The sequence below is a fragment of the Pristis pectinata genome, chromosome 39 (assembly GCF_009764475.1).
Source record: "Pristis pectinata isolate sPriPec2 chromosome 39, sPriPec2.1.pri, whole genome shotgun sequence".
Classification (NCBI taxonomy): Eukaryota; Metazoa; Chordata; class Chondrichthyes; order Rhinopristiformes; family Pristidae; genus Pristis; species Pristis pectinata.
This window is the reverse complement of record NC_067442.1, coordinates 2,499,527-2,514,688: the sequence shown is the minus strand read 5'-3', so window position 1 is coordinate 2,514,688 and position 15,162 is coordinate 2,499,527. Positions and strand designations below refer to the sequence as shown.

The 15,162-nt window shown below is 53.0% G+C and overlaps 1 protein-coding gene across 4 annotated transcripts in view; it reads left to right on the top strand.

The window, feature by feature from the left end:
- Positions 1-805: 805 nt before the first annotated feature.
- The window catches only part of LOC127587230 (myelin-associated glycoprotein-like), a 43,114-nt gene continuing 28,757 nt past the window's right edge, over positions 806-15,162 (top strand). Inside the window, exons 1-8 of one of the 4 annotated variants that reach the window (XM_052045491.1) lie at positions 806-907; positions 1,461-1,590; positions 6,364-6,445; positions 9,751-10,104; positions 11,278-11,571; positions 11,877-12,146; positions 13,154-13,501; positions 14,080-14,379. In XM_052045491.1, coding sequence (XP_051901451.1) covers positions 6,406-6,445; positions 9,751-10,104; positions 11,278-11,571; positions 11,877-12,146; positions 13,154-13,501; positions 14,080-14,379 — 1,606 coding nt within the window. In that variant the 5' untranslated portion in view covers positions 806-907; positions 1,461-1,590; positions 6,364-6,405. Of the gene's footprint in view, positions 908-973; positions 1,217-1,460; positions 1,591-6,300; positions 6,446-9,750; positions 10,105-11,277; positions 11,572-11,876; positions 12,147-13,153; positions 13,502-14,079; positions 14,380-15,162 lie in introns of those variants that run through there. The other 3 variants (XM_052045487.1, XM_052045488.1, XM_052045490.1) reach the window with 3 other exon arrangements.

The following is a 15,162-nucleotide window of genomic DNA, read 5'->3' as shown; positions in this document are numbered from 1 at the left end:
GGCTGAGTCTACAGTCTCGTTCAATCCTGCGTATTTGAGCCTCCGTACCAGGCCGTGATGCAACCTGTCATCATAGTCTCCACTGTACATCTGTTGAAACTTGCAAGTGTCTTTGGTGACGTACCAAACCTTGTCCAATTTGGTTCAGAATAAAGCACAAGGAATCCCTGAATCATTCAGCTCCACTGAATTTCTGACCCTCTCACCAGAGGACATCCCAGTGTCTCTTTGTTGGGTCAAAAGTGGATAACCTCTCCTTTCCCTGCTCAATGTCCCATCGTAATTTGCAGAGATGTAAGCAGGGTCAAAGACATTAAGCCTAATTATCTGGAAGCCTCTGGGGGATCGGGAGGGAGGGGAGAGGTCCTGGAGAGTTGGCTCTGCCAAAATAGAACGTCAACCCCAGATCACAGGGTCATTGGGTGACAGTTACTCATCTCCACATTGTGGAGAATCCAGGACAGCATGGAGAGCTGGAAACCCTCAGGAAGAAATCCCTTTTGACCGCAGCCAGCCAGGAGGAGATATGAGAGTGTGCCAAGTGTCCGAAGCAACGCTGCTGATCAGCGTTTGAGGGACTGTAAGTCTTGGGGAGAATAAGGAGGCTTCTGACGTGATGACCTTTGCCCTTATTTGAACAGTGTGTGAGTGTTAATTGCTTTTTGGTTGCAAAATACCCCTGACTGAACATGCAGCAACACTCCCTGTGGGAGGACGTTGTGGCTTTAGTGGGTTTGACAAATCGTGTCCCTGTTCTTTATTTAATTTACTTATTTTCCAGGAAGCAGCCATCTTCCCTTCCGAAGTTGCAATGAGCTGCCCTCTTGAACCTCTCCAGTCTGTGTGAAGATGCCCCTGCAGTGCTGCGGGGAGGGAGCGCCAGTATTCAGACGCAGCAGCAATGAAGGTACAGATGATATATTTCCTCGTCTGGTTGTTGTGTGACTCAGAGAAGAAGCAGTATTGGGTGGTGTTTCCCTGCAACCACTACTCTTCCTCTTCGTGCTCACAGAGGGTGTGGGTTTGGGATTTTCTGCTGGAGTAGCTGGGTGAGTAACTGTAGCAAGTTTTGTAAGTGGTAGCCTAGAATAACGTGTGAGGAACACTTGCTACGAAGTCCTGAGGCTGGGACGATTGGCCTCGACAACCTCAACCGTCTTCCTTTGTGGGAGATGGGAGTGCTTTTGTCTTGATATTTATTGACTACAGAGTTCAGGTAAATCCTTTGTTTTCCACTGATGTGGCAATGTCTTTGTCTCAGTTTTGTTATGTTGGATTTGACTCCGTGTCACTTTGTCCCAACTGCTGGTTTTTAAAATAATTGTTACCGTCACAGCTTGGGTCTGCTCCCAGTCACAGACATTTCCTCTGAGCTCTCCACCTCTCCCTCTCTGCTTGACGTTCCCAATTCGACTGAGGGCCCTTGACCCAAAATATCGACCCTGTTTCTGTATCCACAGATGCTGCCTGACCTGCTGAGCACATCCATCCTTCTCCAGTTCCACGCTTTTAACGTCAGGAGCAGTTACCCTCACCTCCCTGAAGAAGTCTGGAGCCGAGTGATCTGGTGAAACCCAGACGGGGGCATTGGTGAGTAAGTGTCGCTTGAGAGCACTGCTGATTACACCTTCCACCCCACCACCGTTGACTGAGTGTAGACTGACTGGACGGTAATTAGCGGTTTGGATTTCTCCTGCTTTATGTGAGCCCACCGGGAAAGTTCCCCGAACATGGTGCTACATTTAGGGTCTGAGAGCAACGGGCCCCTGATGTCAACCCACGAGGTCTGACTGACTCCCCCAGTCAGTAGCTCATGGACCGTTTTGAAAGTGTTTCTGTGCTCCTCAGACAGAAAAAGTCCACAATTGGTAACAAACACATTTCACGGCTCTTCAACAAGGAGCAGCTGCTGCTCCTGACGGTCAAAAGGGGAAGCTGGTCGACTGAGCTCAGACCCCACTTGGAGCACTGTGCTCAGTTCTGGTCGCCTCACTACAGGAAGGATGTGGAAGCCACAGAAAGGGTGCAGAGGAGATTTACAAGGATGTTGCCTGGATTGGGGAGCATGCCTTATGAAAGCAGGTTGAGGGAACTCGGCTTTTTCTCCTTGGAGCGACGGAGGATGAGGGGGGACCTGATAGAGGTGTATAAGATGATGAGAGGTATCGCTCGTGTGGATAGTCAGAGGCTTTTCCCCAGGGCTGAAATGGTTGCCACAAGAGGACACAGGTTTAAGGTGCTGGGGAGTAGGTACAGAGGAGATGTCAGGGGTGAGTTTTTTACTCAGAGAGTGGTGAGTGTGTGGAATTGGCTGCCGGCAACGGTGGTGGAGGCGGATACGATAGGGTCTTTTAAGAGACTGTTGGATAGGTACATGGAGCTGAGAAAAATGGAGGGCTATGGGTAAGCCTCGTAATTTCTAAGGTAGGCACAATGTTCGGCACAGCTTTGTGGGCCAAAGGGCCTGAATTGTGCTGTAGGTTTTCTGTGCTTCTATCTCAACACGTCCCAACTGATATCTCGCTCTGCAGGGGAGCAAACTAACTGCTCCTCCGACAGATTCAAGCTGCAATCGCCCCTGGATTCTCCAATGTGCAGATGAGAGATGGTTTCGTTCTCCACCAATGCACCAATGTCCCCGGGTCCTGGAATAGATTTCTGCCCCACACGTGTGCGCGTGCGTGCGTGCGTGCGTGTGTGTGTGTGTGTGTGTGTGTGTGTGTGTGTGTGCGTGCGTGCGCGCGCTCACGTGCGTGGTTAGGGGAGAAGTGGGGGCAGTGATGCACCAGTTAGCATTGCTTTCTCCAGCTCCAACAGTCAAGTTCAATCCTGACCTCTGGTGCTGTTTACGTAGGAGGTTGACCATTCTTACCACCATGGACTACATGGATTTCCCCCAGATGCTCCAGTTTCCCACCATAACTCATAGACATGTGGGTTAGTCGTCAGCGGGATTGGAAATGGGACATTCGGCCCACCAACCAGTGGATATCCATCTGTGTTAATCCCATCTTCCAGCACTTGGCCTTCTGCACCTGGGCGACTCAAATGCTCGTCTCGAGACTTCTTAACTGCTGTCAGTGACTCTGCTGCCACCACACTCTCGGGCAGTGTGTTCCAGGTACTCACCACTCCCTGGGTACCTCTGAGGAGCCCTCGAAATCTTTAACCCTTGGCGGCTGTGAACCACCCCGAGTGTAGGTGGGTGGATCAGGGGAGTTGGTGGGCATGTGACGGAGAGCAGATGACTGGGAAAGAAGCGGGGAAAATGGGATTGTTCTGTGAGACAGCAGAGATTTGATGGGCCTGCCATGTCATATGACATAGGAGACATGAACGTGAGAAGTTTGAATTTTATAATCAATCAGACTGAGAGTGTTTCTGTGTGTGTGTGCACGTACTGCAGCCACATAGCCACCCAATCAGGCAAAATCCTCCCTGAAGACCGAGTTTTCACTGAGATGAGCTTTTCAATGGTCGTTAATTGAGTAACAGCTATTTGCCGTTGTCCCTACTCTGTCTAACTCTGTCAACCCGGTTTGAAATCCTTTTTCTCATCCTTAGAAATAATCTTAAACGTGATATAACTTTAACATGACTTCAAGGAGTGCTAAAGGTACAAAAACTACTGAGGAACATGATCCTCCTGTATCTTTGGAATCTATTTTCCAATTGCTTCGAAAACACAAGGATGATTCTTCCGAGCAGTTTGGACAGCTTAATTCCAAGTTGGGTTCTATTCAAAAAACCTTAGACGATCACGATAAATTGAAGTGAATGAAGTGACTCTTTCGATTTTGGATGGGAAAATTGATGAATTAGAAAGGCTTTGTAAAAAGCAATCAAGGTTTAACGAGATGAGCTTCGTAAACATTCCTTAAATGTCAATTCCCCAGCTGCTGTAGTGAGCTTCAAACTGATTTCTCTGGGTCAATGGTCCAGAGCCCTGGCTTCCAGTCCAGGAATTTACCGCTCCCCCTCCATTACCCACATCAGCACGGGCGATATTTTGCACCAACCATTGACCGATGCTCGTCCCCACCTCTCTCGTCTCCGATCCAGAACACCTAGGGTCAAAGACCCCCTCTGTCCTGGAGTCCCACCCCAGGCTGACACGCCCAGTGCCGGTGGTGTGCAAGTGTCACGTTGTTGGGGCAGCGCCATGGGAACTTTAAAGGTTGGAGGGACTGTACGGAGGCAGCAGTGAATAGTGCGGGGTGTCATGTCAATGGAGGGGCAGTACTGAGGAAAGGTCATACTGTGGTAGGGGCAGTACCCAGCGGCGGGCGGCCGAGGGTACTGGCCGGTCTGCCTGCCTGCCCGTCTTCCGCTCGTGCGCGGGTGTGTTTAGAGAGGGAGCACGCGGTTTCTGCAGGCACACGAGCCGAGTTCCGCGCTCGGTGGGCCCCTCGGGATCACGTGTGTCGTGGACGGTACAAACGCGATTCTTATTTGAAGTGTTGCGTGTTGCGTTAATGGGTGTAGTGTCGCGTGTGTGTTTCATTAGTATTAGTTTGCATTCTCTACTGTAGTTCCGTCGTTACTTAGTTTCTTCTTTTCTGTATTAGATGTCGTGTATTGACACTGGTTGTCTTTTTGTCGTGCTTTTAGCGAATAAATGTTTATATTAAAAAAGAAGGGGCAGCACCGAGGGACGGCCACACTGTGGGAGGGGCAGTACCGAGGGACGGCCACACTGTGGGAGGGCCCACAGTTTGGATGAGATATTTGGATGAGATAAGAGAGTCTTTCTGCGTTCCCAGATGAATGTGAAAGATCCCAAGGGGACTCTAGAAGAACAGCAGGGAATTCCTGGTGTCTTGGCACCGATAATTTATGTTACACCCAATATCATTCATACCACTGCTAATCCGGCTCGCGGTCACATTACCGTCTGTGGGAGCTTGCTGTGCACAAATTGGCTGTCACCTTTCGCGACGTTCGTGACGGTACTTCACTGGGTGCAAAGTGTTTTGGGACATCCAGAAAGGGATGTGAAAGGTGCTACGTGAATAAAAGGTTGTGTTTTTAACCATTCCAATGTTACGCTGAGGCCTCAGTGGAGGATGAAAGTCGACCCAGGGGATTATAGGAATAAGATATCACATGTACACGGAAACACACAGTGAAATGAACCCTTTGCGTAGAGTGTTCTGGGGTCAGCCCGCAAGCGCCGCCGCGCTCCCGTCGCCAACATACCACGCCCACAGCTTCCTAACCCGTACGTCTTTGGAATGTGGGAGGAAACCGGAGCACCCGGAAGAAACCCACGCAGTCACGGGGAGAGCGTATAAACTCCTTACAGACAGCGGCCGGAATTCAACCCAGGTCTCTAGTGCTGTAATAGCGTTACGCTAACTGCTACACTACCGTGCCTGCCCAGTATCAGTTGTACGAATCCTCATGTCTGGAGTCAACAAGGACGGGGACGGGGATTTCAGCTGCTGACGAGCTGAGACAGGGCCAGGATCGGGCTATGTTACAGAGAGAGAGCTCATAGCTCAAGGTCAAATGGGACTCAAAATGGCCACGACTGCGGCCAGTAATCTGCTGGGCCTTTACAAGTCTCAGATCTGGGAGGTTAAACGTGCAGTCCTGCTGTATGTTTTGCACTGCAATACCCAGAGTCAGGGTGCGAGGGGAGGCGGGGTTGAGAGATGGAGCAGCGACATTAATGTGCAAAAACCGCAGGCCTGGTCCTCGGGTGAGCTGCAGAGTCCTGTCCATCAGCAGCACCATCTAGGCAGCATGTGGCAACAGAATGTAGTTCATCGGGGTGTGAGACTGTGAGTCTGTGACAGATTGTATCTGAATGTGTGAAGGTGCATGTTGAAGAGTACGTGACTCTTTTCAGAAGAACGAGGGGGTACTTCATAGAAACATTTCGAATGTTAAAAGGCCTGGACAGAGTAGATGTGGCAAAGTTGTTTCCCATGGTAGTGGAGTCTAGTACAAGAGGACACGACTTCAGGATTGAAGGGCGCCCATTCAGAACAGGGATGCGGAGAAATTTCTTTAGCCAGAGAGCGGTGAAACTGTGGAATTTGTTGCCACGGGCAGCTGTGGAGGCAAAGTCACTGGATGTATTTAAGGCAGAGATTGATAGGTATCTGAGTAGCCAGGGCATCAAAGGTTAAGGTGAGAAGGCGGGGGAGTGGGGCTAAATAAAAGAATGGATCAGCTCATGATAGAATGGTTGAGCAGACTCGATGGGCCGAATGGCCGACTTCTGCTGCTTTGTCTTATGTACTGTACCTCACCGCAGAGAAGCAAAGTAATCCACAAAAACTTTGTCTCCAGTTTTATTCTCCCCCAGAGCTGCCGGGCAGTAGGAGAGGTCTCACCGACCGTTCTCTCTTCCAGACCCTGAGAGCGGGAAATTGAGGGAATATCTGGGATCAGGCAATGATCGGGAAATCGTACTTCCTCCTGGCACTTCTCCAAGGTACAGGAAGCTTGTTATTTTTAAGGTTTTATTATTCTTTGCAATAGGTCAATGAAGTTGGATGGGGACAATTTCGGCAGGAACCCAGTGACCCAACTCACACCAAGTACGGTTCTCCCCTTGACCCGTGATCACTGACCCATTGGTCTTAATCCGTCGACAGGTTGATTTTAAAGTCCGCCTCCCCGTGTTCAGGCCCTTCCGCGACCTTGCCTCTCGATATCGCAGATATCTGTGGAAGGTAACACGTGTTCAAAGATAGCAAATACACCTGGCTGGATCTGCGATGTGACCACCCCCATGAAGCCCCCATCCACGACACTTTCTGCCTCCTGTATGCTCCCTGGACAGTCCAACTGATCTGTGTCGTCTGAAAGGAATCGCAGCTGGACACTCTTTGTTGTGTTATTTCGTTCGGTCATCCCATGGAATTTGACAGAAGCAAAGGTGTATGTGCTATCTTTGAACACAGAAGGCAGATTTCGATAGTCGGACACGATCTCGCGGAAATAGATCGGGGGCGGCTGCTAGAGTGGGAAACAACATCGGGTAAGCGGGAGATGTTTAAAAGCAAAATGGTAAGAGTTCAGAGTCAGCATGTTCCTGTCAGAGTAGAAACAAAGCTAGTAAAATTAGGGAAACTTGGTTAACAAAGGATATTGATCAGGAAAAAGAAGGAAGTGTGTGTCAGGGATAGGAAAATGGTACTGAATGAATCACAAGGTTCATAGGGGATAGAGAATAGAAATTAGGATGGAAAAAAGGGGCCACAAAGTGGCCTCGGTAAGTAGGATCAAGGAGAATCCTAAAACATTTTAGTAAGTATATTGGAAGCAAGAGGGAAGCTCAGGAAGGAATAGGTCTCCGCAGGGACCAGCAGGATAAGCCGTGTGTGGAGCCAGTGGATATGAACGAGGTCCTGAATGAGTACTCCAGCACTCCCTAGGGAGAAGGATGTGGGGGCTAGAGAGTTAAGGGACCAGTTAGGAGGAGGTATTAGAAATATTGGCACACATTATGGTGGATATATCCCCAGGATCTGACGGGATCTGTCCTAGGATGTTAAGGGAAGGAAGGGAGGACAATTCTGGGCCTTTGACGTTAGCCATGGAGGAGATGCCAAGAGACTGGAGGATCGCTAATGTCCCCTGTTCAAAAAGGGGCAGGAGGGATAAGCCTGGAAACTGTTGTGTTCCATCAGTGGTTGGGAAGGTGCTGGAGAAGATTCTGAGGACAGGAGTTGTATTCACTTGGAAAGGCAGGGATTGATTAGGAGTCGGTGTGGTTTTATGCAGGGAGATCACGTCTCACAATTCTGACTGAGTTTTTTGAGAAGATAATGAAGAAAATGAGATAAGATAAGATTTCTTTATTAGTCACGTGTACATCGAAACGCACAGTGAAATGCGTATTTTGCGCAGGGTGTTCTGGGGGCAGCCCGCAAGTGTCGCCACGCTTCCAGCACAACGTCGCACACCCACAGCTTCCTAACCCGTATGTCTTTGGGATGTGGGACGAAACTGGAGCACCCGGAGGAAACCCGCACAGACACGGGGAGAATTGAAGGCAGGGTAGGAGATATGGTTTACAAGGACACCTCTGACAAGGTCCCACTTGGTGGGATAAGGCACAAGGGATTTGAGGCAAAATGGATCCAAAATTGGTTTGGTGATAAGGGGCAGAGGGCAGTAGTTGTAGGCTGTGTTTCTGATTGGAAATCTGTCACAAGTGGTGTACCGCAGGGATTGGTGCTGGGACCTTTATAAATGACTTGGATGAGAATATAGGTGGTCTGATTAGTCAGTTTGCAGACGACATGAAGATTGGTGGAGTCCCAGGTAGCAGATAGAATTGTCTAAGGATACGGTGGGACACAGGTCAGTTGGAAGGTCGGGCGGAGCGATGGAGATGGAATGTAATCTTTGGGAGGTCAAATTCTGGCGGGGGATATAGACTAAATGGCAGGGACCTTCGGAGTGCTGAAGTATGGAGGAACCTCGTACATCAGTGGTAGAGACAGATACAATTACAAGATGTAAAAAGTATTTGGACAGGAAAGGCGTAGAGGGGTATGGGATGATTTAGGCACAGTGGTCGGCATTGACAAGGTGGGCCGAAGGGCCTGTTCTTCTCCTGTACGATCCTATGATTCCAGGGAGGAGATCACACAGCCCATGAAGCTCACGCGGCTTCCTTGGAAGAGTAATCCATTCATTCCCACGCATCGCCAACAGTCTTCCAAATTTTCCCACAAGTTCATCCAGCTCCCCCCCCCCCCCCCCCCCCCCCCGTTAACAAATACAACGAGATTGCTGGGATGAGGGTCCAAATTGTACCAAATACATCGGTGCACTTTCGAAGTGTTGAAATGGGAACCTGCGCCTTTGTCTTATTAATGCTCCGTGACGGAGAATGTGGCGTGAGCTCTGTGGGCTACTGATCCGCGGTTCTGGCTTGTGGAATAGATCCCCGTCAGTGGGATGTGCAGATGTCATGCTGGGTGAGTGACTCACTTCACTCCTGAGTATCCAGGGGTCCAAGGACAAACTCGTCTACTCCCACACCCAGGTTCCCTTCCATTCCTTGAAGCTCAGAGTTCTTCATGCACCTGGAAGTTTGTGATCACTTAGGCAGACCAGGCTGCCTGAAAACAGGCCACAGGTGGTGCAGCACTCCATCAGAACTGCCCCTCTGACAGTGCGGCGTTCCCTCAGTACTGCCCCTCTGACAGTGTGGCACTCCCTCAGTACTGTCCCTCTGAGTACGGGGCTCCCTCAGTACTGCCTCTCTGACAGTGCGCACTCCCTCAGTACTGCTCCTCTTGACAGTGTGACACTCCCTCAGTACTGCTCCTCTTGACAGTGTGACACTCCCTCAGTACTGTCCCTCTGAGTGCGGGGCTCCCTCAGTACTGCCTCTCTGACAGTGCGCACTCCCTCAGTACTGCCACCTCAGGTTTGCTCCTGGTTTACATTTGTATCCAGTTAATTAATTCCCAGATTTTAAAACTACACGGCTGCTCAACTGTCCTGAGAAACCCTCCAGCCCCTTTACCCTTCCCCATCTCTGTGACCCCCCTCTGGCCCCTACACCCCTCGTCTCTGTGACCCCCCCCAACCGCCTCCCCTAAAACCCTCCCCGTCTCTGTGACCCCCTCCCGCCATATACAGCACCAGATACCCTCCCCAAACCTCTCTGCTGAGCTCCCCTTTAAACCTTCCCTGTCGGAGGGAGGTTTGGGTCCTCGACAGGTTGTCACTGGGTCAGGAGCACAGCTTGAAGGGGGGTCGTTGTTGTCTTTCCAGGTGTTCACTGCGGGCCGTGGGAGGTGCGGGCTCCGAAGATAGTCACGGCCTCGGAAGGTTCCTGCGTACGGATCCCCTGCACATTCGATCACCCCGCGTGGTCACCGCTCAGTCAAGTGAAGTGGCTGAAAAATGACAAGACACGTGGGAGTCTTGTCATCGATTCCAAAGGGTTATCCGACCCTCCCTTCCTCCGCCGGACCCAACTCCACCCCCGGTGGGAAGTCGAGAAGGACTGCACGCTGACAGTAGATGGTCTGACCCACGGGGACGTGGGTCGGTACTACTTCCAAATGAAGACCAAAAACGGAGAGGAGTATTCCGGGCCGGATGGAGTCCTGGTCATTATATCTGGTAAGTCCAAACCAGACAAGAGCTGAGTCAATCAGAAAACAGGCTTGAGGGGCAGAATGTTCTCTTCCACCTCCTGTGGAATTTACCAAGTGGCTGAACAATCCCCTGACGTCTGATCACCGTTTCCCTGGGTCAGACCCACACGGGGAGCACCGTGCACAGTTCCAGTCTCTGTATCCCTGGGTCAGACCACACCAGGAGCACTGTGCACAGTTCCGGTCTCCGTATCCCTGGGTCAGACCACACCGGGAGCACCATGCACAGTTCCGGTCTCCGTATCCCTGGGCCAGACCACACCGGGAGCACCGTGCACAGTTCCGGTCTCCGTATCCCTGGGTCAGACCCACACCGGGAGCACCGTGCACAGTTCTGGTCTCTGTATCCCTGGGTCAGACCACACCAGGAGCACTGTGCACAGTTCCAGTCTCCGTATCCCTGGGTCAGACCACACCGGGAGCACCGTGCACAGTTCCGGTCTCCGTATCCCTGGGTCAGACCACACCAGGAGCACTGTGCACAGTTCCGGTCTCCGTATCCCTGGGTCGGACCACACCAGGAGCACCGTGCACAGTTCCGGTCTCCGTATCCCTGGGTCAGACCACACCGGGAGCACCATGCACAGTTCCGGTCTCCGTATCCCTGGGCCAGACCACACCGGGAGCACCGTGCACAGTTCCGGTCTCCGTATCCCTGGGTCAGACCCACACCGGGAGCACCGTGCACAGTTCTGGTCTCTGTATCCCTGGGTCAGACCACACCGGGAGCACCGTGCACAGTTCTGGTCTCCGTATCCCTGGGTCAGACCACACCAGGAGCACTGTGCACAGTTCCAGTCTCCGTATCCCTGGGTCAGACCACACCGGGAGCACCGTGCACAGTTCTGGTCTCTGTATCCCTGGGTCAGACCACACCGGGAGCACCGTGCACAGTTCCAGTCTCCGTATCCCTGGGTCAGACCACACCGGGAGCACCGTGCACAGTTCTGGTCTCCGTATCCCTGGGTCAGACCACACCGGGAGCACCGTGCACAGTTCTGGTCTCCGTATCCCTGGGTCAGACCACACCAGGAGCACTGTGCACAGTTCCAGTCTCCGTATCCCTGGGTCAGACCACACTGGGAATCCACTGCAATCACACAGTTTGCACTGATTAATCCTCTCTGTTTCTCCTAAGATGTGTCCAACTTGCCAAGAATTTCCTCAGCTGAGGAGATGGTCGAGGGAAGGGAGGTGGAGTTAACTTGCTCTGTGAAGTACGCCTGCCCTGGGCACCTGCAATGGACCGGTTCCGACGGATTAGACCGACCGACTACATCAGAAACTCCGGGCACCGTCCAGAACAGAGGGAGAAGCAGTCGCACACTGAGATTTTTCGCTTCCCACCAGGACCACGGGAGGACACTGCGTTGTGTGCAGACGTCCTCACAAGGAAAGACTCTGGTCCAAAGCATCACCTTAAACGTGAAGTGTGAGTGTTTGGGCAGCACCAGGGGCCCACCAACTGAGTGTTCCAGCAACACACATTACAACCTCGGCTCAGTGGGACACCTGACCCCTCATCCCAGAGTGAGGAGGTTGTGGGTTCAAACCCCAGACCAGAGGTTGATTCACTGTGGGAGGGGCAGTGAGGAGGGAGTGATTCACTGTGGGAGGGGCGGTGAGGAGGGAGCACCGCACTGCAGGAGGGTCGGTGAGGACGGAGCGCTGCGCTGTGTTCCTGTTCTCTCTCGGGGGTAAATCCTTTCTCTAACTGCCAGGTCTTTGGCTCCACAGATGCCCCCCGGTTTGTTCACCTCACCCTCTCTCCCTTCAAGCCGATCAATCGAGGTGATTCTGTGACATTGAGGTGTGGGGTCGGGGACAGTAACCCTCCAGTAACAAGGTACAGGTGGCATCAGTCAGGGCTTGGAACAACCCCGATCAGGGAGACATCGATGGCAACACACCGGGTCAACAACGTTTATGGATACCGGGAGCACTGGTGTGAAGCCACCAATTCAGTCGGAACGGCCACCTCGGAGAAAACGAAGCTGCCAGTTTACAGTGCGTATCGTGGGCTCCTCAAACTCGACCTTGTCAGACTTCGGCAGTCAGCTGCCCTGTGACCTTGTGTGCAGCCCGCCGTTCACCCGTCATCCACACTGGGTCTTTGTTCCACACCCCACCCAATCTGTGTGACCCCCTCTGGCCCCCACACCCCTCCTGTCTCTGTGACCCCCTCTGGCCCCCACACCCCTCCTGTCTCTGTGACCCCCTCTGGCCCCCACACCACTCCCCGTCTCTGTGAGCCCCTCCAACCCCAACACCCCTCCCCGTCTCTGACACCCCTCCCGCCCCACATCCCTTCCTGTCTCACTCCTCTCCCTATCTTCGTGACCCCCCTTCCCGCCCCTACAACCCTCCCCATATGAGACCCCGAAGCACCCCTACACCCCTCACCCTCTGTGAACCCCCTCTGGCCCCTACACCCCGTTTCTGTGACCCCTCCTGTCCCTACACCCCTCCCGTCCCTACACCCCTCTTGCCCCAACACCCGTCTTGCCCCTACACCCCCCATAATCTCTGTAATCTCTTTGAGAATCATCCTGACGTAGAAGGATTGAGGGGGAGCTGCAAAGTGCAGGGAAAAGCACGAATGAGAGAGGAATGGAGGGCAGTGGGGTCGTGGGTTGGATGAAGAGGGGCAGGACTGAGAGAGCGCCGCACTGTCAGAGGGGCAGGACTGAGGGAGCGCCGCACTGTCAGAGGGGCAGGACTGAGGGAGCGCCGCACTGTCAGAGGGGCAGGACTGAGGGAGCGCCGCACTGTCAGAGGGGCAGGACTGAGGGAGCGCCGCACTGTCAGAGGGGCAGGACTGAGGGAGCGCCGCACTGTCAGAGGGGCAGGACTGAGGGAGCGCCGCACTGTCAGAGGGGCAGGACTGAGGGAGCGCCGCACTGTCAGAGGGGCAGGACTGAGGGAGTGCTTCTCATCACCGTCTGGTTTTGGGGTTGTGGGTTGTCTGGTTTTGTTGTTTCTGATGCCCCACACTGAGACTTGGTTCCTTTCAGACAGTTACAGCTGGGCAGTGTGGACCCCCCTCTCACTCCACGCCCGGGAAGGTTCCTGTGTGATCATCCCCTGCCGGTTCCGCATTCCTGGATCTGGGAGGAGAGACTCAACAGCCACCGGGATCTGGTTACAAAATGGAGCCTATAATGGGATTCAAGTGTATCACACTTCTTGGATCAGCCATTATTATACAGGACGAGTCGAGTTCCTGGGAAACATGAAGAGTAGAAACTGCTCGTTGAAGATCCGGGATTTAAAAGCGTCCAACAGTGGGAAATATTATTTCCGGATTGAAGCATCGGCTGGTCAATGGTCGGATCCAATCGGCTTCAGACTCCTGGTATCTGGTGAGTTAATGAGCAACTATTCTGCGAAGCACCAACTGTGTCTCGCTGTCACTCTGTTCTCCACCTCAATGCTTCCCTCCCTCTGCTGACCGGTCTGCCCCTCCCCACAGTGTAACACACCCTCTGCTCAGCCACTGTGTGAGAGCCCCTCCACAGTGGGGCACCTGCTTGGGACCGCTCTCCAACCCCACCCACACACTGCCCACACCACAGCGCGGCGCTCCCTCCTCACCGCCCCTCCCACAGCACGGTGCTCTATCGTCACTGCCCATCCCACAGCGCTCTCTCCTCACCACCCCTCCCACAATGCGGCGCTCCCTCCTCACTGCCCCTCCCGCTGTGCTCCCTCCTCACCGACCCCCGCCCCCACAGTGCTCCATCTCACAGCCCCTCCCGCAGCGTGGTGCTCCCTCCTCACCGCCCCTCCCACAGCGCGGCGCTCCCTCGGTGTGACCCTGGGGAATACCTTCCTGGGTTGTGGGCCCTGACCCCAGGAGCTCTGAGACTGGGAGGTGGGGGTGGGGGAGCGACTTTAACCCTCACAGAGCCACACATTGTTTGCACGGTTTGTTCCACAGGGGATCTGCAGAAACCAGTGATCACAGTGCCTGAGAGTGTGGTGGACGGGGAAAGTGTGTCTCTGACCTGCTCTGTGTACAGTTACTGCCCTGAGGTCACTCCTGTGTTTGAGTGGCACCTCCCTCATTTCTCCCGTCCTCAGGAGACACGGACAGTTTTCAAGGATGACCGGTGGATTTATTCCAGCACTGTGGTGTATGTACCAACGTTCGGGACTACCCAGCCGGCAGTGAAATGCACGGCCAACTTTGGACAAGGGACACCTTCAGCAGAAACAGAGATCTCACTGGACGTGAAGTGTAAGTCACAGGGAATGTACCCGGAGAGCTGCTTTAACCCTCACAGAGCCACACATTGTTTGCACGGTTTGTTCCACAGGGGATCTGCAGAAACCAGTGATCACAGTGCCTGAGTGTGTGGTGGACGGGGAAGGTGTGTCTCTGACTTGGAGTTATCATTCCTAACATCCCTTCAAAGTCCTCTCCCTCCGTCACTACACACTCTCCATCCCCTGCACGGACCCCAATCTCTGCAACCCCAGCATCTCCTACACCCCTCCCTGTTTCTGTAACCCCCTCCATCCCCTACACCCCTCCCCGTCTCTGTGACCCCCTCCGTCCCTCTACACCCCTCCCCGTCTCTGTGACCCCCTCCATCCCTCTACACCCCTCCCCTACCTTTGTAACACCTCGAGCCACACCATTCCCTCTATAGCCCATTTCCTCCTCTTGATCCCATCCCAGCCACCCCTGCAGTCTGTACGTCTCTTCCTATCTCTGTCTATCTTCCAGCATTTACTGAAGAAGCTCTTAGAATGTATCCTGGGCCGTTAATGCAATGGGTGGTTTGCCTGACAGGGAAATTTGGAGAGGTTCAACATGTATCTGCTGGAATTTACAAAGTGAGACGTGACTTGATTGAAAGATCTTATTGGGTCTCAACAGTGGATGTGGAGATTGTTTCCTCATTGAAGAGTCTTAGCCTATGGGGCACAGTTTGAAAATGAGGGGTTAGTCAAGTAAGACAGACGTGAGGCACAATCTTTTTCTCAGAGGGTTTTTGAATCAAGTGGTTTGAATCTT